Source organism: Fusarium proliferatum, assembly GCF_900067095.1.
Source record: "Fusarium proliferatum ET1 genome assembly, contig: FPRO_scaffold010, whole genome shotgun sequence".
Classification (NCBI taxonomy): Eukaryota; Fungi; Ascomycota; class Sordariomycetes; order Hypocreales; family Nectriaceae; genus Fusarium; species Fusarium proliferatum.
The window spans coordinates 710,514-737,846 of record NW_022194799.1 but is presented as its reverse complement, the minus strand read 5'-3'; the positions used below and the strand labels follow the sequence as shown (position 1 = coordinate 737,846).

Here is a 27,333-nt window from a genome sequence, read left to right as displayed (position 1 = left end):
TTCTGTTCAGTCGGCCTAATATCCACAATCATTCGTGGATTTGCGTTTTGTTCTTGTGGTTGGTCTTTTTCTGGTTGTTTCAAGATACGCATTCTACGTTATAGCTTGTTAGGTAGACTTGTCAGCCCAGAGCATTTTCACGTATCAGCGAGGAGGCACTTTGAAGGCATTAAGAACGAAAAAAACATTGGGATATAAGTTCTGACCCAGAAAAATCTAAATTCGCCTTTTCCCACCCCATTAAACAGGAATTACATCGTTACATTTGACAGTTGATTTGGCTTTCGTGAGCCCTTTTTTAGTTCTTGAGGCCACTGTCGGTGACACAGCCCTCACTGGCGTTCCTCACAAGCTGAGCGTACTTGCTCAGTGTACCCTTGGTGTATCGAGGGGCGGGAGCCTTCCAGGCCTTGCGACGTCGGGCAACCTCCTCCTCAGGGACGACAAGATCGATAGCACGTGTCTCGGCGTCGATGACAATAGTGTCACCGTCCTCAACGAGAGCGATGGGACCACCCTCCATAGCCTCAGGGACGATGTGACCAATGATGAAACCGTGAGAACCGCCAGAGAAGCGACCGTCAGTGAGGAGAGCAACGTCCTTTCCGAGACCAGCGCCCATGATGGCAGAGGAAGGCTTCAACATCTCAGGCATACCGGGACCACCCTTGGGACCGTCATATCGGATGATGACGACGGTCTTCTCCCCCTTCTTGATCTCACCAGCCTCGAGGCTGGCAATGAAATCGGGCTCAGAGTCGTAGACGCGAGCCTTACCCTCGAATCGGAGACCCTCCTTACCAGTGATCTTACCGACACAGCCACCAGGGGCGAGAGAGCCACGGAGGATCTGGATGTGACCGGTGGGCTTGATGGGGTTGCTCAGGGGTCGGATGATGGTCTGGTCCTCGGGGAAGCCGGGCATGTTCTCAACGTTCTGCTTCATGGTCTTACCAGTGACGGTGATACCAGAACCATCAATGATACCCTCCTTGAGCAGGAACTTGAGAAGAGCGGGAGTACCGCCAATCTTGTGCATATCGGCCATGACCCACTTTCCAGAGGGCTTCAGGTCGGCAAGGAAGGGAGTGCGGTCGGAAACCTTCTGGAAGTCCTCAATGTCGAGCTTGATACCGACAGAGTCGGCAATGGCGATAAGGTGCAGGACGGCGTTGGTGCTGCCACCGAGGATGGTTGTGACGATCATGGCGTTCTCGAAGGCCTGGCGGGTCATGATGTCGCGAGGTCGAATGTCCTCCTTGAGAATGTTGCGAATAGCAGGTCCAACGCTCTCGCACTCAGCCTTCTTGCTAGGATCCTCAGCAGGGCTGCTGCTGCTACCGGGAAGAGTGAGGCCAAGAGTCTCAAGGGCGGTGGCCATGGTGTTGGCAGTGTACATGCCACCACAGGCACCACCACCAGGGCAGGCGTTTCGGATAATGTCGAATCGCTGCTCCTCGGTGATCTCACCGGTGATATATTGACCGTAGGCCTGGAAAGCGGAAACGATATCGATGGACTCGCCCTGCTTGGTGCAGCCGGGACGAATGGTACCACCGTAGACCATGATACTGGGACGGTTGACACGGCCCATTGCAATGGCGACACCGGGCATGTTCTTGTCGCAGCCAGGCAAGCTGATGTTTCCGTCATACCACTGACCATTCATGACAGTCTCAATACTATCGGCGATAATCTCTCGGCTCTGGAGCGAGTATCGCATACCAGTTGTACCCATGGAAATACCATCAGAGACACCAATGGTGTTGAATCGGTAGGGAATAAGACCAGCCTTGGCGACGGACTCCTTGACGATGGCGGAGAGGTCCATGAGGTGCATGTTACAAGGGTTGCCCTCGTACCAAACGGACGAGATACCAACCTGAGCCTTGTTCATGTCATCCTCTGAGAGACCAGTGGCGTAGAGCATAGCCTGGGATGCGCCCTGGGCCTTGGGCTGGGTGATGTTGGCGGAGACCTTGTTGATCTTGTCATCGGCGCGGAGGGCAGAGGCGGAGAAGAAGCGGCTGTAACGAGTCAGTATTCAGAAGATAATTGAGCTTCCAATTGATTGTTTGAGATGGAATAACTCACCCATTGCTTCTCGAAGAGAGGGGGAAAGCTCCCACAGCTCTAGACCTCAACAACGACCTAGAAAGCATAATGACGACGTCTAATCTTTTTCACGTGCGAAGGAGAAAAGGGAAAAAAACGTCAATTGAAGCTTCAACCACAAACTCAAATTGGGTAAGAACAAGAGTCCGACGCCTGAGTAAAAGCGGTGGGATGAAGTTGTGGACTTTTTCTGGCTTGCGATGTCGGCTGTGGTTTTGTTTCCCAAAATTTAGTCCCTGTGATCTTCCCTGTGACTGGGAGAGGCGAGGGGAGACGTCCCAGCCCAGGGTGTGAAGAGCTCCCCGCATGACAATTGGAGTGTTTTGATTGGTTGGGTGGCCTCATGGAGATGGTTCTTCGGGGGAGGTGCTTCAAGTCCGGAGGGAGGCTTAAGCGTTGGAGTCCACTTTGGATAGAGTTATCCACTGAACTCGTCTGATTGAAGCTACGGATGCAATGTAAGATCGTCCATGATGCCGAGGATCCGGCCTCTTCGTGTGAGTTTATGTGACTGTATTTATTTGCTGTTTTTATCTTATGCTGAAGTTATAGAAGTCGACTTGCAAATATACAGATTGTCATCCTTGTCGCCAATTGAGAGCGACACCGGCGGATCATATAGACCCCTGCTGTATCATTGAGGTTCTGAATGTATCTTCATAATTTCTATGACTTTTGTACTCTCTAATTCTATGAAGTCTCATTCATGTTCTAATAACCATCAGTGCCAGCCCGCATAAACAGCCGAGCCACTTACCATGTCTTCGTCTAAATCTTCAAAGTCCGATCTTGACCTTCTCGTCTGACTGGACGCTCAACCGTCCAAGGCAATCCACTCCAAATCATCCAGTGCCTTCTTCATCTTCTTCGAAATATCCTCAATAAACTCAAACTTGAAAACCTCGTAGTGATGTCCCTCAATATCCACCACATCAGCGAAAAAGTCCTTGTCGTACATATCCCACCCCAGATTCCGCTCCTCACGGCTCCAGTCCACAAGATCCGTCCCGTCCGGCGAGGGCACGGCCTTCTTGGCCCGGAGGAGACTAATCCGGGGCCGACGTCCTGCCTCCCAGACCGGAGGTGTCCAAGCTTGAATCATACGACGAGCATCGGCCATAGCTAGATCCGCGAGAATCTGGTTCTTGTTCTTTCCCTCCTTCGAGTCTTCGCTGGGCATCTTGCGCTTTTCACTAGAGAACCTGTGTGGGTAGATTGTGTCGACCATGAGAATTCCGATGACGTCGATGTTGGAATCTTCAAGCTGCTTTGCGATTTCGAGACTCAAGTGGCCGCCCATGCTCCATCCGCCAAGAAGAAGTCGGATCTTTCCAGCTGCGTTGCGACGTCTGGGAAAGTCAGGCTTTTCGACAGTTTCTTTGATCCAGCCTGTGTAGAGACGGGCCATGTCGCTGAGGCCGCCGTCGAAAGGCTCGCCGCTGTGAAATTTGGGGTTATAGATGCCGTAGACCGGGCGACGGAGAGGTTCTAAGCAGTGGTATGAGAATGTGGTGCCGCCGCCATCGTGGATGAGAAAGACTGGGACAGCTTCGCCGGTCTGCCAGTCCGCAGGCTGGACTATTTCAGGGTTCGTGTCCATGGTCGATGTCCAATTTTGATTTGATCCTCTGAGTTGCAAGTTTGGTCGTGCTTGGTTCTTGAGTTGTGTTTGGTGAATGAGAGTAAGAGCTTCGCTGAACGTGATCCTTATCTAAAGGTATGCTGAGATCAAATCCTGCAAACGATCAAATGCTGAACAATAATTCGCTCAAATGGGATCAAAAGAGTATTCTTCAAAAATAAATGCAAAGAACGAACGGATATCTAACAGGTCCGATACACGGGTACCGAACAAATAATCACAGCGCTGTGCTACCGAGTCTAACTCGTATCGGATCTTTGACCTTCGGAGTCTATCGGCGGCGGTGACACCTGGCGCCATCGGCAATTGCGGGGCCGGGCCGTGATTGGAGGCCGGCCGGACAAACATCATATCTCATGCGGCAGACAATACAACTCATCTTGATGTTCATTCATGGTATCTCATTTCTATTTTACATTCCTTAGTATTGCTTCCCCTCAATGGGCCCAATTTGAGGCAACGCCAAGTATCCTTGCAGTCTCCAAAGAAGCAAATGCAGAGCTCGCATGCTTCCACTTCTGAAGTTCTTCAACACCAAAATCTCATGGTCTCGGAATACCTGTGACTTCTCTCTCAACCTCTCAAGCTCTTCTTCTCCTAGTAAGTATCGCAGATCATGAACTGCCATCTTACCGCCATAAGAAGCATCTGCTATATCAAGAGTCGCATAACTGTTCATGTCCTTCATATCCTCCTTCGGAATATAAAGAATTGCTCCACCTCCTGGGATGTTCTTCGCCTCTTCCCAGCTGGCAACAGACCTTATGAATTTGTTTGGTGCCCATAAGCCTTCCCTGCAAGAGCGTGTGATGAGCGTATCAACAGCCACCCGTCGCATCATCCCAAGAAGTACATCGCCCATGTCTGCTCGGAAAATCTTTCGTTCGACATCATGTTCAAGGTGTGCCATACCTTGGTGGGAATTCATCTTTTTTTGATAACCCCTGCTACCTTTCCTTCCATTGACTCCTCCGATCATATCGATTACACTTTTGCGCGCGAGAGTGTAGGCGACAATGCGTGCTCGTCGTTCTATCAGTCCCTCGTCCGTTTCCACATCCTCAACGCCTATTTCTGTGCTTGCCTCAGCTTCGACACCTGCGTCTCCTGGTATTGCTTGGGTCGACGTTGTTTGGGATTCTGTAGCCATTTTTTCGATTTCGTTTTGTACGAGTCCGATCTGCCTCCGCACTCGTTCAATGCCCTTCCATATTGATTTCAAGTCATTGGACTCCATCTCCACCTCTCGCTCTTCTCTTTTCGGCTTGACTCTTAAGAAAGAAAATGGGCCTGGTGCCCACCATTGGCTCTTCTCCTCAGGATCTGGGTGCTCGACCAATTCGAAGTCCTGCAAGAAGTATCTAGGTAGGCAAGCGTTCGTGTTTTTGCACCATCTTGTCGGACCCATCAATGCTTCAGCGTATGGGTTATTTGATAGCTTCTTCCGAAATTGTCCTGATATGGCCGTGGGCATCGCTTTCTTCGTACGTCGTCTCGCCTGCATGAACTTGTAGTCCATCACGGGAGATATCGGTAATCTTCCAGCATCTGTGTCTACAGTCTTGTCTTCAGGATGGATTCTCGCTCGTTTGCCGCTCGCCATTCGATCAAGTTCCGATTCGATCTGGTTCAAGAGGGCCTTTTTGCTCAATTCGGATTTGTCGTAAGAAAGCCATCGTTTTTGGCAATTGATCGGTGACCCAGACGTTCTAATATGGCCAACGCAGGCCTTTGTGTATCTCTTCATGGTGCTCGTGGTGTTATAACGAACTCATTGTTGACTTGTGATGCTATGCTTGTCGCAAAGCGTTCGATGAGCAGCTAAATTTCTCCCGTGGTCGGATCCTTATCGATAAGAGCCCCAGCTTCGTAGCTTCCATCCCCCCACCACTTCCGCCCGGCCCCGGTCCGTAAACTTACATCACCGTTCACATCCATTCGCGATCATGTTTCTGCGGCCAAGAATGTTGCGCGTGCTGCGCGGCGTGTCGCAACAACATGTGAGAGCTTTTGGCTTCTCCAGTTCTTCCGGAAACTCGCCAATATCACCAAGGGGCAACATTCCCATGCCCTACATCGAGGAGTCGTCGGTAAGCTGCCTGAGTCCAGGTTGTTGCATGCGCGCAGCTAATTATTGCAGGCTGCCGGAAGGAAAACATGTTCGTTTGAATTGGTATCGCAAATGATTCAAGAAGCTGATGGGTTATAGGGGATATCTTTTCCAAGCTCCTACAGGTAAGGAAGGACAAGCTCTAGCCATCGAGTTATCGTTATTAATAGTTCTAGGAACGCATAGTCGTCCTGAATGGTGAAGTTAACGACTACATGTCTGCTTCGATCGTGTCACAGCTGCTTTGGCTCGAGTCCGATACCCCAGATAAGCCGATCACGATGTACATCAACTCTCCTGGTGGTTCCGTCACCTCAGGTACGTTCGCCCGATAACCAATTTACAATCGAGGCTCACAAGGGGCACAGGAATGGCGATCTACGATACCATGACATACATCAAGTCACCAGTGTCAACAGTGTGTGTCGGTGGCGCTGCGTCAATGGCTGCAATCCTCCTCGCAGGAGGTGAAGCGGGCAAGCGATTCTCTCTTCCCCACAGCTCGATTATGATCCATCAACCGCTGGGTGGCACTCGAGGCCAAGCATCCGATATCATGATTTACGCAAACCAGATCCAGAAGACACGGGAACAATCGAATAGAATCATGCAGTACCATCTCAACAAGGCAAAAGGTCATGAAAAGTATTCTCTTGAGGAGATTAATGATCTGATGGAACGGGATAAATACCTGTCTCCTGAGGAGGCTTTAGAACTCGGCGTTATCGACGAGATTTTGACAAAGAGACCCGAGTCAGAGCAAGAAAAGAAGGAGAAGGATGAGAAGCAGGGAGGAGGTGATGCGCCTCAGGCGAGTTGACTTGGTCATTTGGGGTGAAGATATATATTGTCCCAAACAAGCGTCTATGAAATACATTGTCGAGTTTGCTTTGAACAGGACATTCTGGAAGTTGGCCCATAGTCAGGCTCTGTTTCCATGCTCTTAAGAGCAACACATCATTATTGGATCATCGCAATAACTCTGGGGAGAAAAGTTCGCAGTGCAGGGTAGCTTCACTGCGTGCGCTCTTGTTGGGAGAAACCTCGCCCATAGATATTACTGGATCTTGTCTCAAATGCAAAAGGAATAAATCTATGATATCTTGCTGAAGATGACATCATGGCTACTGTGCTTTTCGGCGTAATGCATAGCGGCTGCGGTGGAAGTTCACTTTACATAACGTTTCCAACGTGGACAGTATGATTTCCTGTGGAGCGAGGTCAACATAGCAAATGTTGACAGTTTTGCCAGCAGATGTTCGGTCACTACTAGAGATCGCCACCAGGTTGGCCAAGGCTTGTGTTGTTCAACTTTGGGTCATCAAAGAAAGCCAGAGTTTATGAGAGACTCGAGAACCAAGTTTCATGCTATGTACTAACTATCCATCCACTTATGGACCTTGCGTGGCAGCATCCTCCAACGATTTTTGTACATAGAATCGTAGATACAGTTTCAAAATATATACTCTTCAAAAAGTCTCAAACCCATTGGCTTAGTTGTGGTCAATGCGGAAGACCGCAACATCGTGTGTCTGCAAGTTGGCCGAGACAGTCTTGCCCTTTCCTTTGGCACCAGTCAGAAGCTCAGTCCACGAGTACTCCATATCCTTCAGTCCTGGAACGTCCTTGAGGTTCAGCTGAGTGTTCAAGTTGCCCTTGCTAGCGACGATGGCGACAACTGTTCCGGTTGAGATGGGGCCGGACCAGTAAGGGTAGATCTCGCCGCTACCCTTGGTGGGTGTGTTGGGAGGAGTGAAAGGCACAGCAGGCTTGGAGAGCGAGTCTTGGTTAACGGCGAGAAGGCCCTGGAGCATAGTTAGCAGGTGTTAGGAGGGGCCAGGGAAATGGTCGTAGATACCTTGTTCGTGATCAACTTGACCTCATCGCTGTTAAGCTTGGTCATGTCTGTTCCAAGAATGATAGGAGACTTGGTGATACACCAGATGGCAAAGTGAGTGCGCTCCTCAGCAGGAGTGAGAGCACCGTTGGCAAGGATCTAGGTTTTGGTCAGCTCCATACTCAATAAAGGCGAAGGTAGGGTCAAGACTCACCATCATGTCGAGATCGTTGTAGTGGCCTGGTACAGTGTACTTCAGGATAGGTGCCGCCTGGTTAGCAATGCGGACAACATCTGCCCATTTGCCCCAGTTGTCCTGGCTCATTCGCCACATGTGTCCAACCTGAGCACCCCAGGTCCAAACCTCATCATAACCCCAGTTGCAGAGCGAATAGAGGATATCCCTTCCTGTAGCCCGAAGGAGATCCCTCATCTTCTCATAGCGAGGCTTAGAGCTGGGAGCTTGGTTGTTGGGACATGTCTGAATATCAGCAGCGTTGCCTGTGTTGCAGGGTGTGTAACAGTTGTCGTACTTCCAGTAGTCGACACCCCAGCTGGCAAGAAGGTTTGCATCTTGCTGCTCGTGGCCTTGACTTCCTGGATAACCTGCACAAGTCTTGACTCCGCCGTCACCATAAAGACCGAACTTGAGACCCATTGCGTGAATCTCATCGGCTACTGGCTTGATACCTCTTGGCCACTTTGCAGGGTCAGGGACGAGGTTGCCCTTAGAGTCTCGCTGCTTTGTAGACCAGCAGTCATCAATGTTGACGTATTGGTATCCGGCGTCCTTGAGACCCAGACTGATGAAGGTCTTGGCTGTAGCAAGGGCAACTTTCTCACTAGCTGCGTTACATTGTCCTTGATTCTGGAGGTACTGTTAGCGACGAACAGATGGACAGGTATACTCGAGAGGAACTCACCCAGCCGTTCCAGCCAAGAGCAGGAAGCTTGCCAACTTCACGAGTTTGAAGATGGTTTCGTGAAGGGACGGCCGTGGCTAATCCGGCGAGGGCCACGACACCGAGAGATTGGGTATTGAAGAACATTGTAAAGATACTAGAGCTGTTGAGTATGTACAAGATATCAACTGGAGAGGAATTGGAAACACGACTCTTATATACACTCGACTCATGAGCATGATCGTCTAATTCCGGTACGGCACTTCATGATGCTTGAGCTGCCGGCTAATAAGACAACTGCTGGTTAAAGTCGTATAAGTCGATGCCTCCACAAAAACAAGTCCGGGGAAAGTCTCAGATCGGAATTGATCAACAAATCACACGACGTCCAACTCGTACTAATTGGTGCGGCTCATCGCCAGCTCCCGTTTTCCCCAGATGGAAAAATGCACTTCTTTTTACCGCTTCAGCGCTGGTGATCCACCGAGGATGAAGCCGAGTACTACCTTCCTCTGCGTCGCGTATTTGGAGTCGTTCGATGAATTGTACAAAGTGAGGTTGATGATTGAACTTGCGGGCCAATCGGAGGTGTAGCTAGTATTTCCTGACTGGGTTGAGGATTAGCGAAACGCTTTGGTGACCCTTTCATAAGCGGACCAAACATGATGTAAACTCAAACAACCTTGTTGAAACAGACGATTCAATGCCTTTTTTCTCAGGTCGGATGAACCGTCACTACCTGGTATGTTTCTTCTTAATTGAGATGTGGGCAGGGTAGTCGGGATGAACGTGCCGGTTGAGTGGTGCGGATCTTGGGTAAACAGAAACATGCAGCTGATGCTATTCGGACCAACATTATAGCTGAAGTGCGGAACAGACACAGAAAGAACACATTCTTGGGACCCTGATGGCGATCATTATGATCAATAGATGCATAGGTTAGAGAAGAGATGAAGACGAAGCAACCAGATGAGGAAGAGAGATCTCAAGCTCGAGACACTTTACCAAGAGTATCGGCCGATCGAATAATCGAATGTTTCAACCGAACCGGCTGAAATCGTTGCTCAGGCTAGCTGGGAGCGAGTCAGAGAGGCAAATTACAGGAAAGGGAAATATGCGGTTTCGAAACATACTCATGGATAGTCTAAAGTATACTAGGTATGCCGAGTCTCAGGTTACTCACAACGAACCGAAGGGCCTATGGAGAGATAGATGAACTGGTTAAGTCGGCAATCGTTCTTATCATGACAGAATGAATTACCATTTGTGACTGACTTGGACAATGATAACAATCAGTCATCTCACAATGTCTTCAGCTAATTATTCATGATTTTATTTCCTAATCAGGCAATTAGACAGCTCTTCCAAGCCTCAGTAGTCAGGTCTAGCCTCTCATGGTGTTTTCCGACCAGCTCGGCATTCAAAATTGCTCCTGACGTCAGATTCGAGACTGTTCCTGTTGAACCCCACCAAAAAAAGTGCCCCGCGTACCCCTCCGCTTCCATGATGGCGGACTAGACCTTTAAATAATTGCTCCCTGAAGATCTTCAAGATCGATCAGCAGAAAACTTATCCTCCCTCCTCTTCATATCTCGGTGGTGAGAAAGATAGCAGAATGGAGCACGACACCAAGACCCGTATGTGCTTCTCGACTCTCCCTTCGAACGCGACTGACTCCGCCGACAGCCCAATACAAAACGAGCGATCCTACCTCGTTCGCGAGTGAATCCGTCAAGAGGCGATGGCCTGTCATTCTTGTAAGACGTCTGCATGTGTCGCTCACGAGGCACTCTCTAACTCTGAATTAGACCCAGGGAATTGACGATGTCTACCGCGCCGTTACCAAGACCAGCGACCCCGAGAAACTAGCGGAGGGCAAGAAGATTATCGAGCAACTCGCCAATCTCAAGTACGAGGTCGAGCATGACCGAAAGCTCAGGTACGATATACTTATATCGCGCACAGAAGAACACCACAGCTGACTGTGTAGTCCCCTCCCCGACGATGGATTCACGGAAGAGATCGAGACATATAACAAGGAGCTCGAGGCTCTTGGCCCCGATGCTCACTGGTACGATGTACCATGGTTGTTCTCCGAATGCTACCTATACAGGTAAGTCCATGCGACAATGGCTATCTGCGTGCGCCGCTCACAACATTCAGACGCATCGCGGCCATATTCCGCATGACCGAACACTGGAGATCCTACGATCTTTTCGCCCGACAGAAGATGGACACCTTCCGATCATCAAGACCCGCGGTTCTCGAGCTCGCTAGCAACTATAGACAATTAGTCGAGCAGCTCCGTGCTGATAAGGACTCAACACATGATCCCAAGGCCGAGAAGACTCTGTTCCAGGAGATGTTCGAGATTTGCCTGTGGGGAAACGCTACAGACTTGTCACTACTCACAAACTTGACCTATGAGGATATCCAGAAACTCCAGGGCTCTGAGGCTCGTAAGGCGGCCGAGAAGAACATCCTCGTCAACGATCTCCCTAAGGCGTTTGATATCCTTAAGAAAGCACAGGCTGAGGGCAAGAAGGAGCGCCGCGTTGATATCGTCCTCGACAATGCTGGCTTTGAGTTGTATGTCGATATGATTCTGGCCGGTTACCTTCTCTCAGCTGGTCTCGCCACACAAGTTGTCCTACGACCCAAGTCCATCCCCTGGTTCGTCTCCGACGTTGTGCCCAGCGACTTCAGCGGCTTGTTGAACGCTGTTGCCAACCCCCGCGCTCTTTATGACACACCGTCAGAGGATGAGGAACTTCAGGGCAAGAAGCCTGAGCCCCTATCTGAGGAGGGCGAGAAGGACCTTAAGTTCCTATTCCAGGAGTGGGCTACGTTCCACGCTGAGGGACAACTTATGCTCCGACCAAACCGGTACTGGACTTACGGCGGTAGCTTCTGGCGATTACCGGCTGAGAACCCTGAGTTGCACGAGGAGCTCAAGGAAGCCGAACTTGTCATCTTCAAGGGCGACCTGAACTACCGCAAGCTCGTCGCTGATGTAAGTAACCTCCATCTTGTTTGAAACCAACGCTGACTTGTGACAGGCTGCTTGGCCCGCTACCACACCTTTTATCGAGGCCCTCGGCCCCATGGGTCCCTCGTCAGGCGTCAACATCTTATCCTTGCGAACATGCAAGGCCGATGTTGTCGTTGGTCTTCCGGAGGGCAAGGATGAGGAGTTGAAGCAACTTGAGGGTGGCGGTGGTGATTCTGGTGCTCGAAAGTGGGCGTGGAACGGAAAATGGGCTGTTGTGAACCTGTCTCAGGGTCATTAGAGAGGGCAAGCAGGGATACATTTTGTTGATATGATGATAGATGTTTAGACGTACAAAAGATATAATAGAAAACATATACCAATTTTCTAAGATGATGTCCGATTACTGCTTTCAAGTTGGGGTACTGGCAAACTCCCAGGCTTCTGTTTCTGTCCTTCTTTGAGTTTCCCTTTTTTTTAGTCAACACGCACATGTTTGAGGGCTGTTTGTGATCAGATGACACCAGAGATAGAGATCAAATTGAAAATGACGAAAGAAGCCTATTCCGAGCAACGTTTTACGAACAAGACAGAACTCCGTTCCTTACCCATGATCAACCACCAAGAGGATCATAGACCCGCGCTACCAAGCCCTTTTTCGATAGCAGACATGGCGCCGAGAAATACGCAACGCAACAGTATTTCTATGCTGACTTCTCCTCAACCTCGGCTTTCTTCTTGTCCTTCTCTGCTTCCTCCGAGGCCTTTCGCTCTCGCTTCGCTTCTATCTGTGCGACGATGTCGGCGTGGATAGAGCCGGGCGTACGAGCACCATTATTGCGAACACGATCCTGTTGGAACCCCTTAGCCTTTCGTCTCCAAATCTTGGGACTATAATACCTGATCGAGCGCAAGACGTCCATCGTTACAAGTCGGGCATACTTCCGCGGTGGGTCGCGCGGCAAAGCACTCGTGTTTAGAAACCAGGGACTGAGGAGCTTGAGAAGTATGATGTTAGTTGAATGACTAAAGGTAACGCTGAAGGAGACGAACGGTTTGATGTGCCTTGAAGGGGGCCTTCGCTTCTGGTAGTCGGGGAAGAAGCTTCCCACTGGCTAAGCACTTCTTGAGTAGGCATGACAAACGACTTGAGGTGTTTCAATCTTTATCAGAATATTTTGTTAGAAATGGAGGGCTGTCTTGATATATGAGGATAAATAGGTGTTTGAGTTAAGAAGATGAAGTTGCAGCGAAACGAAAAGGTTAAGTGATTTTAACCGTCCACATGAAGCCTGACGTCATATAGATGCACATTGAGTTGTAGAATCATGTGTGAGATTTTAAATTCATCGCTGTTGTATTTGTGCGACAGAAAGAACGAGTCGCAAAGGTTGTTATTGGGTTTCGTTGAGCTCGGTGTAAGTCAAGCTGCTCCATGAAGACATGACATTCAGTAGTGGTCACAAACTAATACTTAGTTGGTGTTATCACTATGTGCTTTTTGATAGAACTATCAGTAAAATTGAATATTCCACCAGTGATTGTTAATACTACCAGAGTTCTTTTCTATAACCAACCCGTTTCTGAGCCCAGAGATATTAAGTCTACCGTTGGTCTGTCCCGACAGTTCGGGCCTCACCCGCCAAGGGTGTCAGAATTGACTTAGCCGATCCACCCACTGTCATCAAACTTGTCACTTGATGTGAAAGAGGGGGGAATTGGTTCCAAAATGTGCGGAGAGATCATTGATAAGTTATAATGTGTTGGTAATCTGAATTCATCTCACCTTATGAATACAAACAAATTCATGAGCTATTTATTCTTGGAGAAGACACACTTGAAGAGCACCTTCTTTTTATTACCCCAGATGTAGACGCGGGTTCCTGATCTTCTGGAAGGCGCCCCGCAAATGCAAATGTAAACGCAAACGGAGCTCTTCCGCGTCAGGTGACGGGTCTAGGTTCCTCATCTTGCATTATACATCAACTTTAATTGACCTAATCAGCCCTTGTAGCATCATCTATCTTTTATAACTTCGGCGGCGAGACGCTACAATGGACATGAACAGTGGACGGCCTCTCATTCCTCGCCTTCCAAGCGGTGCATCTCCTCAAAATCACAGCCCATCAAATACAAGACCTGCGACCTCGGCGCGACGACAGATCCGCTCACGCGAGGGTTGTTTAACATGCAAGTATGTATGAACCAAGCGTCAATAGATGCAGCATCTAATCAACTCGAAGGAGGAGAAAAGTCAAATGTGATGAGCAAAGACCACGATGCTCTCATTGCGAGAGACTGAATATGGAGTGCAAATGGCGACCCCAGCAGCGATCAGGAGTTCAAAGGAGACAAGCGCCTTCCACTGAAGTACCTGATCAATCTATCGAGCAGCACCTATCACCGAATTTCGACACGTCACCGGGGAGCTCAGTATTCCAACCAGGAAACGCAGTTGACGAAGTCTTCGATTACGCAAGTTTCATGTGGGACTATGGTGATTTTTGGCAAAACGCTTCGCCAGAGACACAGCAGAACCAGGGGCTGGAAACAAATATGTTGGTAAGATGGAACTATTGACTACATCCATGCGGGCGGTACTGACACGAAAAGGCGGCTCAATCGCAGATCACATTCCCAGACAGGACAGCATTTACGACACCACTTTCAGCGCCCTCACTGACACAGAGCAATGGTAGCCGGGACCATGATACTACGGATGCAAGCACTAAGTTGATGGAATTCTTCGCAAACTCCGTGAACCCCCCTATCATCGCTGAAGTCGAGACTCAGAAGAAGTGGGTGTCCATGCGACAAGCTGTAGTCGAAATGGCAAGCATTTCTCCCATGGTACGACACGCGATCATGGCCTTCTCGAATTTACTTCTTTCTCGACGCGATGGAAACTGGACTATGAGCGACGAGGATCACTATCAGCGAGGCGTTACTGAGGTCGCGAGTCATGATGGCACTCCAATGTCGGAACACAGCCCTGCGCGCGAATACCTTCTCGCAGCATTATTCTTTCTCAGCTATATCGATATCTTGGAGAGTCGTCTCGATGCTGCGCACTCAAATCTCAAGCGCGCATATACGCTCTTCCAAAGTAGTAATAAGCACGGCCTAACAGCAGTAGAGAAGCAGTTGCTTCTTTGGATTCGACTTCTCGATGGTCGGGCGGTAACGGCTGGTGGCTCTGGTCTTTTCCTCACCAAAGACGACGAAGTTCTTTTAGTAGAAGCATCACCCGCGAGTTTCGATGGTGAGCTTGAAGAAGTTTCGAAAGATCCCACTGATGACATCGAGGACGTATTGTTCCAAGTGTTGTATCAGCCTGGCGTTGTGTTCTACCAAAAAGTCCAAAGCTTCATGGGGAGGATATCAAAGATAGACCCCTGGCATCGTTCTCGAGGGACGGTCGAAGACGAAATCGAAGTCATGAACATCGGTACGGTCATAGCGGCGGATTTGCGAACTCTATACGAACACCGTCCACCATTGATGGATTTTGCTGTGGCAGGCAAGCTCAAGGAGCCTCACGTCTCGAAGCATCTAGCTTTTGTCATCACGCGAGCATTTCGAACGTACCTCTCGAACTATTACGCTAGCAAAGTCCACCTTCACCGCGTTGCCTACAAGAACCTTCCCCTGACGAAGGAAGCGTCCGAGGCATTAGATCAGATTCGAAATCTCGCTAGACAAATTGTGGCGGACTTGGACCCTGAGGATACTCTTCCCGTCAACATGCTATGGCCGCTGCTGATGCTAGGAGTCGAAGAGCAAGACGCCAACGAAAAGGCGTGGATAAAGACTCAAATTCTCAGAATGGAAAAGGTTGCTGGCAACGCGCGCATCACGGCGCAAGTGTTGGAAGAGGTTCAAGCTCGACAAGACGCTGCCAAGGCACGAATGGATATCCGGGCCGTAATGCATGCCGTTTTCAACTCATGCTTTGCAATTGTCTGAGTTGTTTGGGACATGGTCGGCTTCTAACGGCTTGCTCCTTGGACAAGCACGGAACATCGCCAATGAATTACCACCAATGGTCGCTCACCAACCTTTCTGCAACTCCAACTACCATTTAGCTAGCTTCGCATATGCATCCGACAGATCGGGACAAACTAGTTCCCATGGCTCATGCCACTAATATCATGCGACTTGGCATGGATAGCTTCTCTAGCTTCTCTTCTCTTGTTCTTCAACAGTTCGAGTTGACGCTCGGCTCGATGCCCCACCCACACTCGTCGAGCCGATCGGATGTGGCTGTCTCCAACTTCCCCGCATGATGCTAAAGTGGACGAAGCTGGGGATGGGTCTTAGCACTTGGACGAACCGACAAACCATCATGGTCATGAATTGCATCGATCCCCGCATGGGACGTGGCATGATACCCGTGGATCCGATGGGGGCAGAAAGAATATCTCCACAATATCGGAGTGTGGAACAAAACCCTCTCCATTGATCTTGAGACGATTGATCATCTTTGCTCTGATCTTGTTCTTCATTCTTCATTCCAACATCTTGTGATCTGAACAAGCAGTATCCCAGCATCTAATCTCAATTATTCACAATGGGTTCAATCGCGACAACGAGCAAGCCATTCCCTGGCGGAATTCACGTTCCCTCTCTGACTTGGTTTGCCAATGATGCCAACCAAGAGATCGACTGGGACGTTCAGAAGAAGCACATCGAGTTCTTGATAAGCTCTGGTCTTGACGGAAGTATGTTCAGACGAATGAATCACATGAATCAAATTAACAAACTGCAGTCGTTATTGCTGGAACAAACGGAGAGGCCGTCACACTCTCCGCCGCCGAAAAGTCACAGCTCGTCCGAACCACTCGAGAGATCGCAGTCTCCCTTGGCCGCCCCGATATCACAATCACACTGGGCACCTCATCACAAACCACACGAGATGCCATTAACGAGACAAAGCTCGCTAAGGAAGCTGGCGCCGACTTTGTCCTTGTTCTCACTCCCAGCTACTTCCACTTTGCCATGACACAAGATGCCATCGTGGCTTTCTTCGAAGAGCTCGCCGAGGCGAGCCCTGTTCCCGTCGTCATCTACAACTTCCCTGGTGTTGTCGCTGGCCTTGACGTCAACTCAGAGATGCTCGAGCGTCTGGGCCAGCACCCCAACATTGTTGGCGTGAAGTTGACATGTGGTGGCATCGCAAAGGTTGCTCGCATAGCAGCTCAGTTTAAGCCCGAGGAGTTCTTTGCTCTTGCTGGACAGAGCGACTGGCTCGTTCCCGCTCTCTCTGTCGGAGGCACAGGCACCATCACCGGTGTCGCGAACTTGTATCCCAAGACCTGTCTGCAGATCTACGATCTGTATAAGGCTGGTAAGACAAAGGAGGCTGAGGCTGCACAGCTTGAGTTGGCAAAGATGGAATGGGGATTTGCCAAGGGCGGTATCAACGGTACCAAGTGGGTTGTTGCTAAGCTCCGAGGATATCCTCTCGAGAGCTGCCACTGCAGACGGCCTTATCCTAAGTATAGTGATGAGAGTAAGCAGGAGTGGATTCACAAGGTTGTTGAGCCTCTGTCGGCTGTTGAGAAGGGCCTTGGCAAGAGGGCAGAGAATATCTAGAGGGTGTTTTGGAGATGATACAATGCAATTTGACGTAAAGGGCATATGAAAGAAAGAATTCAAGAATATTCAAGTACATCTTTATACCAAATTTCAATAGTAAACCATCAGATGGTATACTCTACTACCCAGCCTTATGGACCCCACAACAATACAAACAGCAAACATCACCATGGCAATTGCGAGTCTTGGTGTCATTGAGACTTCATATTTCGCGAATTCGACTATCTCATACACGCATGATGCTCTTTGACTATCATTTTCTTCTGTCTATTCTCATTACCGGATCTTGTTCCGGATCAAAGGGTCGGGAATGTTAGTCTGGTATTCATCATGAACATTCCGCTATGAACCGAGCTGCGAGCCGGTTGTCAACCATCAGACCATAGTCAATTCAGCTAAGAACCATTCTCTGACTGATAATGAATCTATTCCGGCATTAGTTTTCGCTCAAACATGGAACAAGGTCATACGATGCCTTGGAAAATTCGGTACATCCTTCGCCTAAATTACCAATCTTGTTAGCCAAGCATCCCCGCATGACCAAGGGACCAATCGCCTCTCGCCGTCGCATCGGCTCGCGTGTCGGATGCTTCTCCAAACAAAATCTCAACTGACTCATGATGAACTACTACAACCCCTGTCACTTCTTTATTCCTCATGCGAAACGAGTTGGAATGACCTCACCCTCGCCTTCTCCACACCCATCCCCGGATTATTATTCTGCTTTCCCCACGCCCCCCGGATTGACGATGGGATAAGCTATATATCCGAAGGGGCCTTCCTGCGGGGGATGAAGGATTTACATGCACATTACCTTTCATTGCGACTTGACTTGACTTGACTTGACTCAACAGACAAAGTAAATTTGAGAAGCTCAAGATTAGACAATATGGGTGGCTTTCGCGCTGTGGAAGATAGGCCTACGCCAAAGGAGGTGTACAATTGGCGATTGTACACTGAGGCTGCCGTTATTGCTACGGGATCACTGCTGTAAGTTTACTCACTGAAACGAGAAGTTTGAGTATTGACAATTATAGGTTCGGTTATGACTCTGCTTTTATCGGCACTACCATTGCTCGCGATAGCTTCAAGCGTGACTTCAACATCAAGCCTGAGGACTCGGCTGATATCTCGAGTAACATCACTGCTACCTTCCAAGCTGGTGCTTTCTTCGGTGCTATCATTTGCTTTTTGAGTATGTTTTTCATCTCCTGGACTACGGGCACTTGCTGACAGATTTGAAGTTACTGAGAAGATTGGTCGCAAGTGGGCTCTCCAGGCCAACGTTGTCGTGTTCCTCATCGGTGCTATTCTCATGACTGCTGCTACTCACCAATTGTCTTATATCTGTAAGCCACTCTTCAACCCATCTCAGTCTCTGTCTAACATCTCCAGACGCCGGCCGCGCTCTCACCGGTATCGCATGCGGTGCCATCACCGCCACAGTCCCCAGCTACATCGCCGAGCTCTCCATCGTCTCCATCCGCGGTATTCTTACCGGTCTCTTCGAAGTCACATACCAAACCGGTTCTCTGATCGGCTTCTGGATCAATTATGGCATCAACCAGAATATGAACCCTTCCTCCGCTGCAGCATGGCGAGTCCCCATGGCTGTGCAGATCGCCCCCGCTGCTATCCTCTTCATTGGTGGCTTCTTCCTTCATGAGAGTCCATTGTGGTTGATGCGCAAGAATCGTGAGGAGGATGCTACCAAGGCGCTTGAGAGTCTGAGACAGATTCCTCGTGATCACAAGTGTAAGTTTTATTCGCCTAGGGGAAGAGCTTGGTGCTAATTGTGGAATAGATCTTCAGGAGGATCTTGATATGATCCGAAAGCGTCTTGCGGATGAAGCCTTCGTTGCTAGCAGGTTCGGTATCGGACCCTGGGCTCTTTTCCGAGGTGCTGTATCTGAACTTACCCGCAAGGGAATGCGAAACCGTGTTCTGCTTGTTTTCTGCTCTTTTGCTCTGCAGAACATGTCTGGTGCTGCTGGTAAGTTGACCAACACATTTCTACATAACACTGCTGACGATTAATAGCTATCAACTATTACTCACCCACCCTTTTCGGTTCTCTTGGTATTAGCGATGTTGCCCTCTACACTGGTATCTATGGTCTTGTCAAGGGTATGTTCAACTTCCTCTGGTACTAAGCCCTTACTGACTCTTTGTGTAGCTGTCGCATCTATCATCTTCTATGGTGCTCTCATTGACATGTGGGGACGACGTAACCCTACCATTATTTCATCTGCCATGTGCTCTGTCTGTCTCTGGATCGTTGGAGCTTATGTCAAGATTGGACATCCCGCTACTATCATTGCCGAGGGCAAGGAGCTTTCTCCTTCGACTGCCGCTGGTGGTAAGGCTGCTACCGCTATGATCATGATCTACTCTGTCTTGTAAGTTCTCCTATTCGGTATGATGGATACAATATGCTGACTCTTATAGCTGGTCCTTTGGTCTCAACGGTATCCCCTGGATCGTCTCAGCTGAGATCTTCCCTGGTGCTCTCCGAACCTTGACAGGTACATATGCAGCCTGTGTTCAATGGTAAGTCGCCTATACACTCCTCCTAAAGATCAATAACCAACAGCTACAGGCTCACCCAATTCGCCATCACCAAGGCTCTCCCCTACATCTTCAAGTCCTTCGGCTACGGAACATGGTTCTTCTTCGCATGCTGGATGATCACAGCCACCGTCTGGGCCTTCGTCTTCCTCCCCGAGACAAAGGGCAAGACCCTCGAAGAGATGGATGTCATGTTTGGCTATGTTCACGATCGCGCTCCAAGCGAGCAGGACGATATGGTCAAGGCTGGTGCGAGATCCTCTGTGACCGAGCACAAGGAGGAAAATGTTTAAATAGGGGTGACCCAGGTATATACACTCTACTCGAAATCTAAACCAGAGGGATATCTCCCCCGTTGGCAATAAATCCACAAGGGCCGTTACTAATCGTCGTTCCCCTCCTGACATCTGGTGAAGTGATGAATGATGAATTGAAGTTGCTGTTGGGATTGCAGGAGTTTGCAATTACCAATTCGCAGCCGCCGGGGAAGTTGGACCAGATGCAGTTTCGGGTCTGATGGCATGCTACACAGCATTCATAAGCATTCCGTGCTGGAATTCCCACTTGGATCTGATTCTGTGAACCGCCGTAGTTGATGTTCCAGATGAAATGTCCTCCGTTGGCTGAATTGATGAGATTATTCGCTTGACATGCAGCATACGTCGTTGCAGTAGCTAGAGTGGTGGTCGCAAAGAATGTCGTATTCCGATCGATAGGCCTCGTGGTCCAAGTCCAAGTCGAGGTAGTCGTCGCAGTAATGACATTCTCCACGGTCGCCATCACAGTTGTACGCTCAGTCATCGTACTAGTAACGGTAGTAGTAACTGTGGTAGTGACAGTGAACACACTTTCGCTCTGGGTCACAGTTATAGTCGGGAACGGCGGACGACATCCAGCCGGTGTAACGGTTTGGGTGGTCAGCGTGAAGATGGTAGTGTTGCAGACAACATCTCGGATATCTGGCCAGCATCTCTTTTCCAGGTCCGGTTTAGCAGTCGGTACTAACTTGTCACCGCCACGTTTGTTGCGGCGTCTAGGAACGTAGCCTGGTTCGGAGGCGATGGGGACGAAGCCTGATGTAGCAGGAATAGTTGAGGTGCGTCGAATGGTGGCTGTCAATGTCATGGTGCTTGTTGACGTGACAGTAGTAGTGGCTTCTTCTGTGTCGGTGGTGGTAGCTACGCGTTGTCAGAATCATAGTCCTCTTGAGGGGGCTTTTGGCTCACCATTGATCGTGACAGTGGACGTCGCGGTGACACGCAGAGTAGAGACCACAGTTGAGTTGACAGTCCGAGTTAAAGATACGGCTGAGGTGGTACTGAAAACAGAGACTGTCTCTGTAGGACAGATGGTTACGGTGCGGTTTAGCGTTAATTGAATGGTGTTCGTTATCGTAGTGGGAGGTGTAGGAGAAGCTGTAGGGAAGGGGCCGCATCCTCGCCGAGTCACACATGTTCCTGTAGTGAATACATTTTGGGCAATTGCCACACCGATCAGGGTGTAAATTAGTAGTAAGAGGTGCATCGTGATATCTTGTTATGTTTAGGCTGGCATGTTTGGGGTTCCAAGAGACAAGGAGAAAGGGGGCGATCTAAGAACGTTATAAAGAGAGTCCCTCCAACGTTGATCTCCCCTCAATTCACAATATGTATTCCATGTCTTAGAGTCATACAGAGAAGTGATGATGCATGAGTGTTCAAGATGGCGCCTTGATTTGCAACATGAACCATGAGGCTTCGGTGATAAGGTCAATCGCTATACAAGTAATCTTGTGCGCCTACTTTAGGTACAGGCTTGTTTAGTTTTTAGAACCTCAGTTTCTGGCAAGTTTTACAAGGCTTCCAAAAGGTTAAGCATAAAATGTAATAGAGTTGTCGGATTGAAAGAAAATACATCCGTCTTACAGTTGAAGTCGCAGCCGCAATGTGGAGCGCCACTCTCCACAAACAAGCCATATCGACTCAAAAAAAATGCTCTAATTGGAATATTAACTGCTTTTGGATTATTTTCACTTTGCGGCATGAAAGGTTATCAGTGCAGAGAAAGAGCAGCGTGCATAGTCCATAGCTACTTGGCCATGAGGAATGATGCGTCTCAAGCACTGCCAGCAGTGATGGACAATGAATCTATAACTACTTCAGAAGCACTATAAAAGCATTCCTTTGTTATGGCGGCGTTTCCGTACCTATTTTGGGTATCTTCAACCTCAGCACTGGTAAACCGTTGGCACCCCTGCCAAGAGAACAAAGAACAAAGAACAAAGTAGCGACTCATTGCTGAAACGGGCATCTGAACTCTTGCAATTGAAGCTGTTAGGTAGCTGTGTGTTTCATGTCTCAGGAACAGTCTAAAGAAAGAAACTGTGGCGTTGTTGAAGGTAGGAGGATTGCAGAACATATGAGCAGAATCGCTCATAGATAGATGAATAGCAATCACCTCTACAATCTTGTTCAAGAAGCAAGCACTAAAAGAAATACTGAAATTCAATCTCAATATTATTTCTCAGGCGCAATGTCTCGCGATATGGAACGGGTCACGTACAACTATACCTCAGTTCCGCAATACCAACATCAGCACTCTCAACGAACAATGCAGGCTGTAGCCCCAACCTCGTTAACTCAACAAGGGTCCTACGCTCCCTCATACACTGATAGGCCTTCAAATCCTATCACCGCATCCAATTATAATGAACAAACTCAAAATAACACACCTTCACCATCGCCATACTCAACCACGGGACGACAAGAAACATGGATGGGAAGCGTGGGCTTCACGGATCGCTTCACTAGAGACAGCATGGGTTATGGACGAGCAACACCAGACACAACCGTGGCTTATGAGCCTGAACCTTTGGAACCTCTTTTTGACATGGCGCAGCCTTTGCCGCGACTGCCGAGTCCCGATATTCAGCAACCCACAGCACGCTCAAGACATAGACGTGGAGATAAGACATGGTCCCGCAAGCAATTACATTCAGGATACATTGAAGTGCCAAGGAGGGTTGTTCACAATGGGAAGGAGACTGTAGTCAGGAAAACGATATATTACAATCGAAGCTACGGAGGGTATTGGCAAAGTCGACCATAAGACAGCACAGAAACGTTTCGAGAAGTTGTGTTCATGACCAGCATATAGACAAAAGCGGGTATAGATCTCATAGACACATAATTCATAACTCATCTCAGCAATTCGCTGTCTTTTCGTGTCCCTGTACCTCAACGAGGTTGACCTCATGACCTCTCTGGGCTTCAACGAACGGCTGCTTCTTCCAGTGCCGTGCAGGGATACCATCCCGGAAGAAGCCGTTTATCTCCTCCATGCTGCGGCCCGTAACTTCGCCGACGCAGAAGTATACATAGGACAACGTGACGAAGCATAGACCTGTGTACACGAAGCCTGTCTTGGGACCGAGGTTGGCGGAGTAGTAGAGGTATGGTAGGGTGAAGACTGTAGCCCAGACCGTGACCCAGAAAGAAGCAACGGCGACGGCGTAGATTTTGTTTCGGTTTCTTCCAACAGCCATTTCAGAAGCCTAAGTAGAATGTATCAGAAGGAGAGCTCTGGTGACAGGGTGAAACACTTACAATGGTCCAGCCAAGAGGACCCCAAGCAAAGTTGAATGCTACAATCTCAATAATCACAAAACTAATAATCACCTTCCCAACAGTTTCGCTCGGAGTTCCTCCAGGGATACCCAAGCACCCAACGACAAAGATAGACACAGTCATGATCCCCGTGGTGATGAGCAAGAGAGGTCGTCGCGGAATCTTGTTGGCCAGCAACACCGCCGCGAGGACGACAAAGACTTGAATGATGAACACGATAAGGGTCATAAGAAATGGATCTTTGAGTCCAATTGCTTTGGAGAAGATGGTGCCGAAGTAGTAGAACCATTGGATGCCGTTGATCTGCTGGGCGATCAGGGCGCCGGCGCTGTAGATCACTTTGCGACGTTCAATTGGATCTGTGAGTAGTTGAATCCATGCGCTTTCAATTTCACTAGAACTTTCCTTTTCGAGATCTTCTTCGATATTCTGCATCACGGGTTTAGCATCGTAGTGCTTGTCTTGATGGTGAAGTAAGCGGAGAGATCGCATCGCTTTGTCATGATGCCCACGGCGGAGCAACCAGCGCGGCGATTCCGGAAGCCATGTAATCCCAAGAAATAGAATCAATGGGAAGACGAGTTGAAATCCAATCGGAAATCGATAAGCAAAACTCGTGTCGTTGTGGATCACACTCCTGTTGATACCAGCAGCGATGATCTGTGAGACAGACAAAACGAGCTGCCAGCACATGAGAAGAGGGCTTCTCAGAGACTCGGGCGCTATTTCCTACAAGTAGCCGAACGATCAATAACAAAGGCCAATCGTACATGATCAATCGGAGAATTTAAAAACTTACTCCCATGTACAAAGGCGAAGTTACGGAAAAGGTTCCCACCCCAAACCCGGATACGGCTCTACCGGCGGTGATAAGAGCACGGCTCGAAGTCGTCGATAGCTGCATTACAACACCAACGACCACGGTAACGGAGCCGGTGAAGAGCGAGCCCTTTCGGCCGAATAGATCGTTCAACGGTGCTGCTAACAACGATCCCACTAACTCGCCCACATTGATCATGCTCGTCATGACAGCTAGGTTCTGGGGCGAGATGTGGAATTCGCCATCGTCACCCCGCGTTCCAAAGTCGCGAACAAAGACATCTTGACAGTCAGCTTAGCTATACGAGGAATACTTATACTTTCTACAGCTGAAAGAGACATACCGAGAGTCGAAACTCCGGTAAAGTATACGCCCTCATAGCCGTACAGACAAGCTCCGAGGGCAGCGAAGCCGCAGCACAGCCAGACGTAGGGATACTTGACGACGAAGCTTTTCGGCATGTTTGTTCTTTCTCCGCGGGACGGATGGCCGCGCGTTAAGTCGAGTTTACAGGGCTGAAGGGGAGGGGGTAGGGAGGGAGGTTCGACCACTTCGTTTCTCTTCAGCGGTAACGGCTTCTGGGTCTAGCTCTGTTTTGGAATAAGATATGGTATGGGGAAGAAGTTATCGGTGATACCGTGCAAGTGGATACGATGATATTAAAACAGTCGATGGACGGGAGTTCAAGTTAACGTTACAGTTGTGACAAGGCTCAGGATACAGGGCCAAGCCTCAGCGTGAGGAGTAGTATCACGAGTTGCTTGCTCACTCATTCACTCACTCACTCACGCACTCGATCACTCAGTAACTTCCCATCTCTCAAGCCCCCTTTTCTCTACTCCAACAGGCCCATTGCTTCTGGAACCTTGCTCCGAGCTCGCTTAGAAGAAGCTCCCCCCAAGGCCCAAGGCTCTCCGACGATTGGGCTCAGATAGAAACCCAAGCTAACCCATCAAAAGTTAGGATCATCGAAATAAAGTTTCACCCGAGTCATGAGGCTTTACCTGTTGAGGAAGCGCCGCGCCATCTTGATGCCGGGGCTTTTCTCAAAAGGGACCATTCGGGAAACGTGGGTGCGAAAAAAAACAGGAGCATGGTTGCATTCTGTGATTATCATTCTTTTTTTAAACCAAGAGGTTCATTCCAGTTCACTCTTTGTGCTTCCCACTTCCCACTCTTTCCTTGCGAGGAAGACGCCTTGACCATCAGGTCCGTCGATGGAGTCTTGAAGGGTGAAAGCTTCGACCATTCGGCTGCTGTAGTGTAGGTAGGTAGAGCTATCACTCCCTAACCCCAAGGCAAGGCAAGGCAAGGCAAGGTACCATTGGATTGAGAACGCCAAGAAAGGTTGTCTCCGAAATGGATATAATTAGACGTTGCTTCACTTTATTTCGTTCGCAATCAACTAACAGACAGCTCCAACCTGGATAATCACCACTATCACTACCACTACCACCAAATACTCTACAGCACTCGCTCTCAACACCACGACTATGCGATCAATACTCCCTGTCCCAACTCCGCCTCCCGAATCATGTCCCTACTCTCGCGAATCACACTACCAAGCTTCCGCCGATGTCATTCCTCTTCTCATTGACGATACATACCACGTCTTCCACCTCAACACCCCGCCAGTCACAAAGCACCACCCAGAGCGTCTCAGAGCAACATGGTCGCGGCTCCGATCAACAAATCTTATCGAATGGGAGCGTGATCCAGAACCTGTCTTGTCGCCTGGTGAATCCACCTCTGATCCAGATGCCGATGGTGCTTGGACGGGATGTGCAGTGCTTGATCTAGATCAGCACATGAACATCTTTTACACGGGGTATAACCTGTCGCAAAATGGTCGTCAGACGATACTTCGTGCCAAAGCAAAAGATCTCCATGGTACGAGGTTTGAGAAAGATGCAACGCCAGTCACAATTCATCCCGAAGGACTCGATAAGTATGAGGACATTGACTTTCGAGATCCCTTTGTCTTTTATAACCGTGCCGAAGGTCGATATTGGATGCTTGTAGCTACTCGACTAGCCAATGGCCCGTATTGGAGTCGCGGATGCATCGCGTTGTTAACATCGCCGGATCTCGAAGCCTGGACCGTTGCGCCTGAACCTCTATACGCCCCCAACGACGTCTTCTGCCCCGAATGTCCAGAGATCTTCACACTGCCCAACGGAAAGTGGTATCTTGTGTACTCGCGCTTCCACGCCCCGAATGCAGGAACAGTATATCGCATCGCTGACACGCCATACGGGCCATTCCGCGTGCCAAGAGATGGATCTCATGGCCGGCTCGACGGTCGCCGTTGGTACGCAGCCAAGTCATGCCCTAAAGCGGGAGATCCCGACAAGAGGATCAGCTTTGGCTGGATTGGAGACTACGCCGACGATGAGAAGAAGTGGCTTTGGGGAGGTGATCTTGGTGTCACTAGAGTTATGTGGGCAGACACAAACGCTTGTCTGCGCATTGATGCCTCTCAAGAATTCAGGAGTTACATATGGCGATGCTCCAAGCCTGTTTCGCCGAGCAATGCTGCTCCAAGCTTATATCTCTGCTCCCTCGGCACAACAGCGACTCATTTCCCTGAGCTGGGTTCTGCAGAGTGGAAGAAGGATCTCATGGTAGACTTCAAGGTCGCAGCTTGTGATGCGCATACTTTTGGCGTCATGCTCCAGACCGACAGCTCAGGTAAAGGCCATCGTCTCCAGTTTAACCCGCAGGGAAACGGCTTCTTCTCCGTCGCCCTCATCACCGACTTTCCACCCCTCGACGACTTCTGGGCAGACCAGTATCGCATTTATATCCCCCGACCCGTCGACGGTCCCGAGTTAGTTCGACACGATAACGTCAGTCTCGTCGATGGAGTCTTCCTCTTTTTGAGGGGTCAGCTCGTCGAGGTCTTCTGCGGAGGACGAGCGCTGAGTTTCCGACTACCTATACCGCCCAACTGGGCCAGCGGCGAGCGAGACGGTGTGCGCAGATTGGGATGGTTTGTGGAAGATGGTATGGTTGATTTAGTTGATATTAATATGCGGCATTCGAGGAGCTACAAGGACAACTCAGTTGAGTCTGACAATGGCCTCGAAGATGCCGACTGATTTCTTCTATTAACCTTACCGCCCCATTCCTTCTCATTCGCGGCCC

The 27,333-nt window shown here is 49.4% G+C and overlaps 14 protein-coding genes across 14 annotated transcripts; 7 read left to right on the top strand and 7 right to left on the bottom strand.

The window, feature by feature from the left end:
• Positions 1-298: 298 nt before the first annotated feature.
• On the bottom strand, positions 299-2,162 carry FPRO_11699 (putative dihydroxy-acid dehydratase; the record flags this gene model as incomplete). Its single annotated transcript, XM_031221204.1, has 2 exons — positions 299-2,027; positions 2,095-2,162. The coding sequence occupies 2 exons, from the start codon at positions 2,160-2,162 to the stop codon at positions 299-301; spliced, it is 1,797 nt and encodes a 598-aa protein (XP_031086786.1).
• Positions 2,163-2,929: 767 nt separating this feature from the next.
• FPRO_11698 (uncharacterized protein) lies at positions 2,930-3,715 on the bottom strand (the record flags this gene model as incomplete). Its single annotated transcript, XM_031221202.1, has 1 exon — positions 2,930-3,715. One exon carries the CDS (start codon positions 3,713-3,715, stop codon positions 2,930-2,932), a length of 786 nt encoding a protein of 261 aa, XP_031086785.1.
• Positions 3,716-4,178: 463 nt separating this feature from the next.
• Positions 4,179-5,504, bottom strand: FPRO_11697 (uncharacterized protein; the record flags this gene model as incomplete). The annotated part of the gene is made up of 1 exon (XM_031221201.1): positions 4,179-5,504. One exon carries the CDS (start codon positions 5,502-5,504, stop codon positions 4,179-4,181), a length of 1,326 nt encoding a protein of 441 aa, XP_031086784.1.
• Positions 5,505-5,703: 199 nt separating this feature from the next.
• Positions 5,704-6,687, top strand: FPRO_11696 (uncharacterized protein; the record flags this gene model as incomplete). The annotated part of the gene is made up of 5 exons (XM_031221200.1): positions 5,704-5,847; positions 5,898-5,916; positions 5,967-5,992; positions 6,044-6,185; positions 6,236-6,687. The coding sequence occupies 5 exons, from the start codon at positions 5,704-5,706 to the stop codon at positions 6,685-6,687; spliced, it is 783 nt and encodes a 260-aa protein (XP_031086783.1).
• A 673-nt stretch (positions 6,688-7,360) lies between these two features.
• Positions 7,361-8,753, bottom strand: FPRO_11695 (uncharacterized protein; the record flags this gene model as incomplete). The annotated part of the gene is made up of 4 exons (XM_031221199.1): positions 7,361-7,672; positions 7,726-7,863; positions 7,919-8,572; positions 8,628-8,753. The coding sequence occupies 4 exons, from the start codon at positions 8,751-8,753 to the stop codon at positions 7,361-7,363; spliced, it is 1,230 nt and encodes a 409-aa protein (XP_031086782.1).
• Positions 8,754-10,221: 1,468 nt separating this feature from the next.
• Positions 10,222-11,896, top strand: FPRO_11694 (uncharacterized protein; the record flags this gene model as incomplete). Its single annotated transcript, XM_031221198.1, has 6 exons — positions 10,222-10,243; positions 10,293-10,363; positions 10,415-10,545; positions 10,597-10,719; positions 10,770-11,619; positions 11,666-11,896. The coding sequence occupies 6 exons, from the start codon at positions 10,222-10,224 to the stop codon at positions 11,894-11,896; spliced, it is 1,428 nt and encodes a 475-aa protein (XP_031086781.1).
• Positions 11,897-12,299: 403 nt separating this feature from the next.
• On the bottom strand, positions 12,300-12,733 carry FPRO_11693 (uncharacterized protein; the record flags this gene model as incomplete). Its single annotated transcript, XM_031221197.1, has 3 exons — positions 12,300-12,446; positions 12,496-12,593; positions 12,649-12,733. The coding sequence occupies 3 exons, from the start codon at positions 12,731-12,733 to the stop codon at positions 12,300-12,302; spliced, it is 330 nt and encodes a 109-aa protein (XP_031086780.1).
• A 916-nt stretch (positions 12,734-13,649) lies between these two features.
• On the top strand, positions 13,650-15,561 carry FPRO_11692 (uncharacterized protein; the record flags this gene model as incomplete). Its single annotated transcript, XM_031221196.1, has 3 exons — positions 13,650-13,789; positions 13,839-14,157; positions 14,209-15,561. The coding sequence occupies 3 exons, from the start codon at positions 13,650-13,652 to the stop codon at positions 15,559-15,561; spliced, it is 1,812 nt and encodes a 603-aa protein (XP_031086779.1).
• Positions 15,562-16,165: 604 nt separating this feature from the next.
• FPRO_11691 (uncharacterized protein) lies at positions 16,166-17,190 on the top strand (the record flags this gene model as incomplete). Its single annotated transcript, XM_031221195.1, has 2 exons — positions 16,166-16,316; positions 16,364-17,190. 2 exons carry the CDS (start codon positions 16,166-16,168, stop codon positions 17,188-17,190), a joined length of 978 nt encoding a protein of 325 aa, XP_031086778.1.
• An 892-nt stretch (positions 17,191-18,082) lies between these two features.
• FPRO_11690 (uncharacterized protein) lies at positions 18,083-20,054 on the top strand (the record flags this gene model as incomplete). The annotated part of the gene is made up of 9 exons (XM_031221194.1): positions 18,083-18,183; positions 18,231-18,388; positions 18,438-18,542; positions 18,589-18,948; positions 18,998-19,186; positions 19,234-19,320; positions 19,370-19,592; positions 19,642-19,743; positions 19,793-20,054. The coding sequence occupies 9 exons, from the start codon at positions 18,083-18,085 to the stop codon at positions 20,052-20,054; spliced, it is 1,587 nt and encodes a 528-aa protein (XP_031086777.1).
• Positions 20,055-20,091: 37 nt separating this feature from the next.
• FPRO_11689 (uncharacterized protein) lies at positions 20,092-21,285 on the bottom strand (the record flags this gene model as incomplete). Its single annotated transcript, XM_031221193.1, has 2 exons — positions 20,092-20,939; positions 20,988-21,285. 2 exons carry the CDS (start codon positions 21,283-21,285, stop codon positions 20,092-20,094), a joined length of 1,146 nt encoding a protein of 381 aa, XP_031086776.1.
• Positions 21,286-22,272: 987 nt separating this feature from the next.
• FPRO_11688 (uncharacterized protein) lies at positions 22,273-22,848 on the top strand (the record flags this gene model as incomplete). Its single annotated transcript, XM_031221191.1, has 1 exon — positions 22,273-22,848. The coding sequence occupies one exon, from the start codon at positions 22,273-22,275 to the stop codon at positions 22,846-22,848; it is 576 nt and encodes a 191-aa protein (XP_031086775.1).
• Positions 22,849-22,942: 94 nt separating this feature from the next.
• FPRO_11687 (uncharacterized protein) lies at positions 22,943-24,647 on the bottom strand (the record flags this gene model as incomplete). Its single annotated transcript, XM_031221190.1, has 4 exons — positions 22,943-23,293; positions 23,346-24,095; positions 24,166-24,467; positions 24,530-24,647. The coding sequence occupies 4 exons, from the start codon at positions 24,645-24,647 to the stop codon at positions 22,943-22,945; spliced, it is 1,521 nt and encodes a 506-aa protein (XP_031086774.1).
• Positions 24,648-25,679: 1,032 nt separating this feature from the next.
• FPRO_11686 (uncharacterized protein) lies at positions 25,680-27,287 on the top strand (the record flags this gene model as incomplete). The annotated part of the gene is made up of 1 exon (XM_031221189.1): positions 25,680-27,287. The coding sequence occupies one exon, from the start codon at positions 25,680-25,682 to the stop codon at positions 27,285-27,287; it is 1,608 nt and encodes a 535-aa protein (XP_031086773.1).
• Between the last annotated feature and the right edge of the window lie 46 nt (positions 27,288-27,333).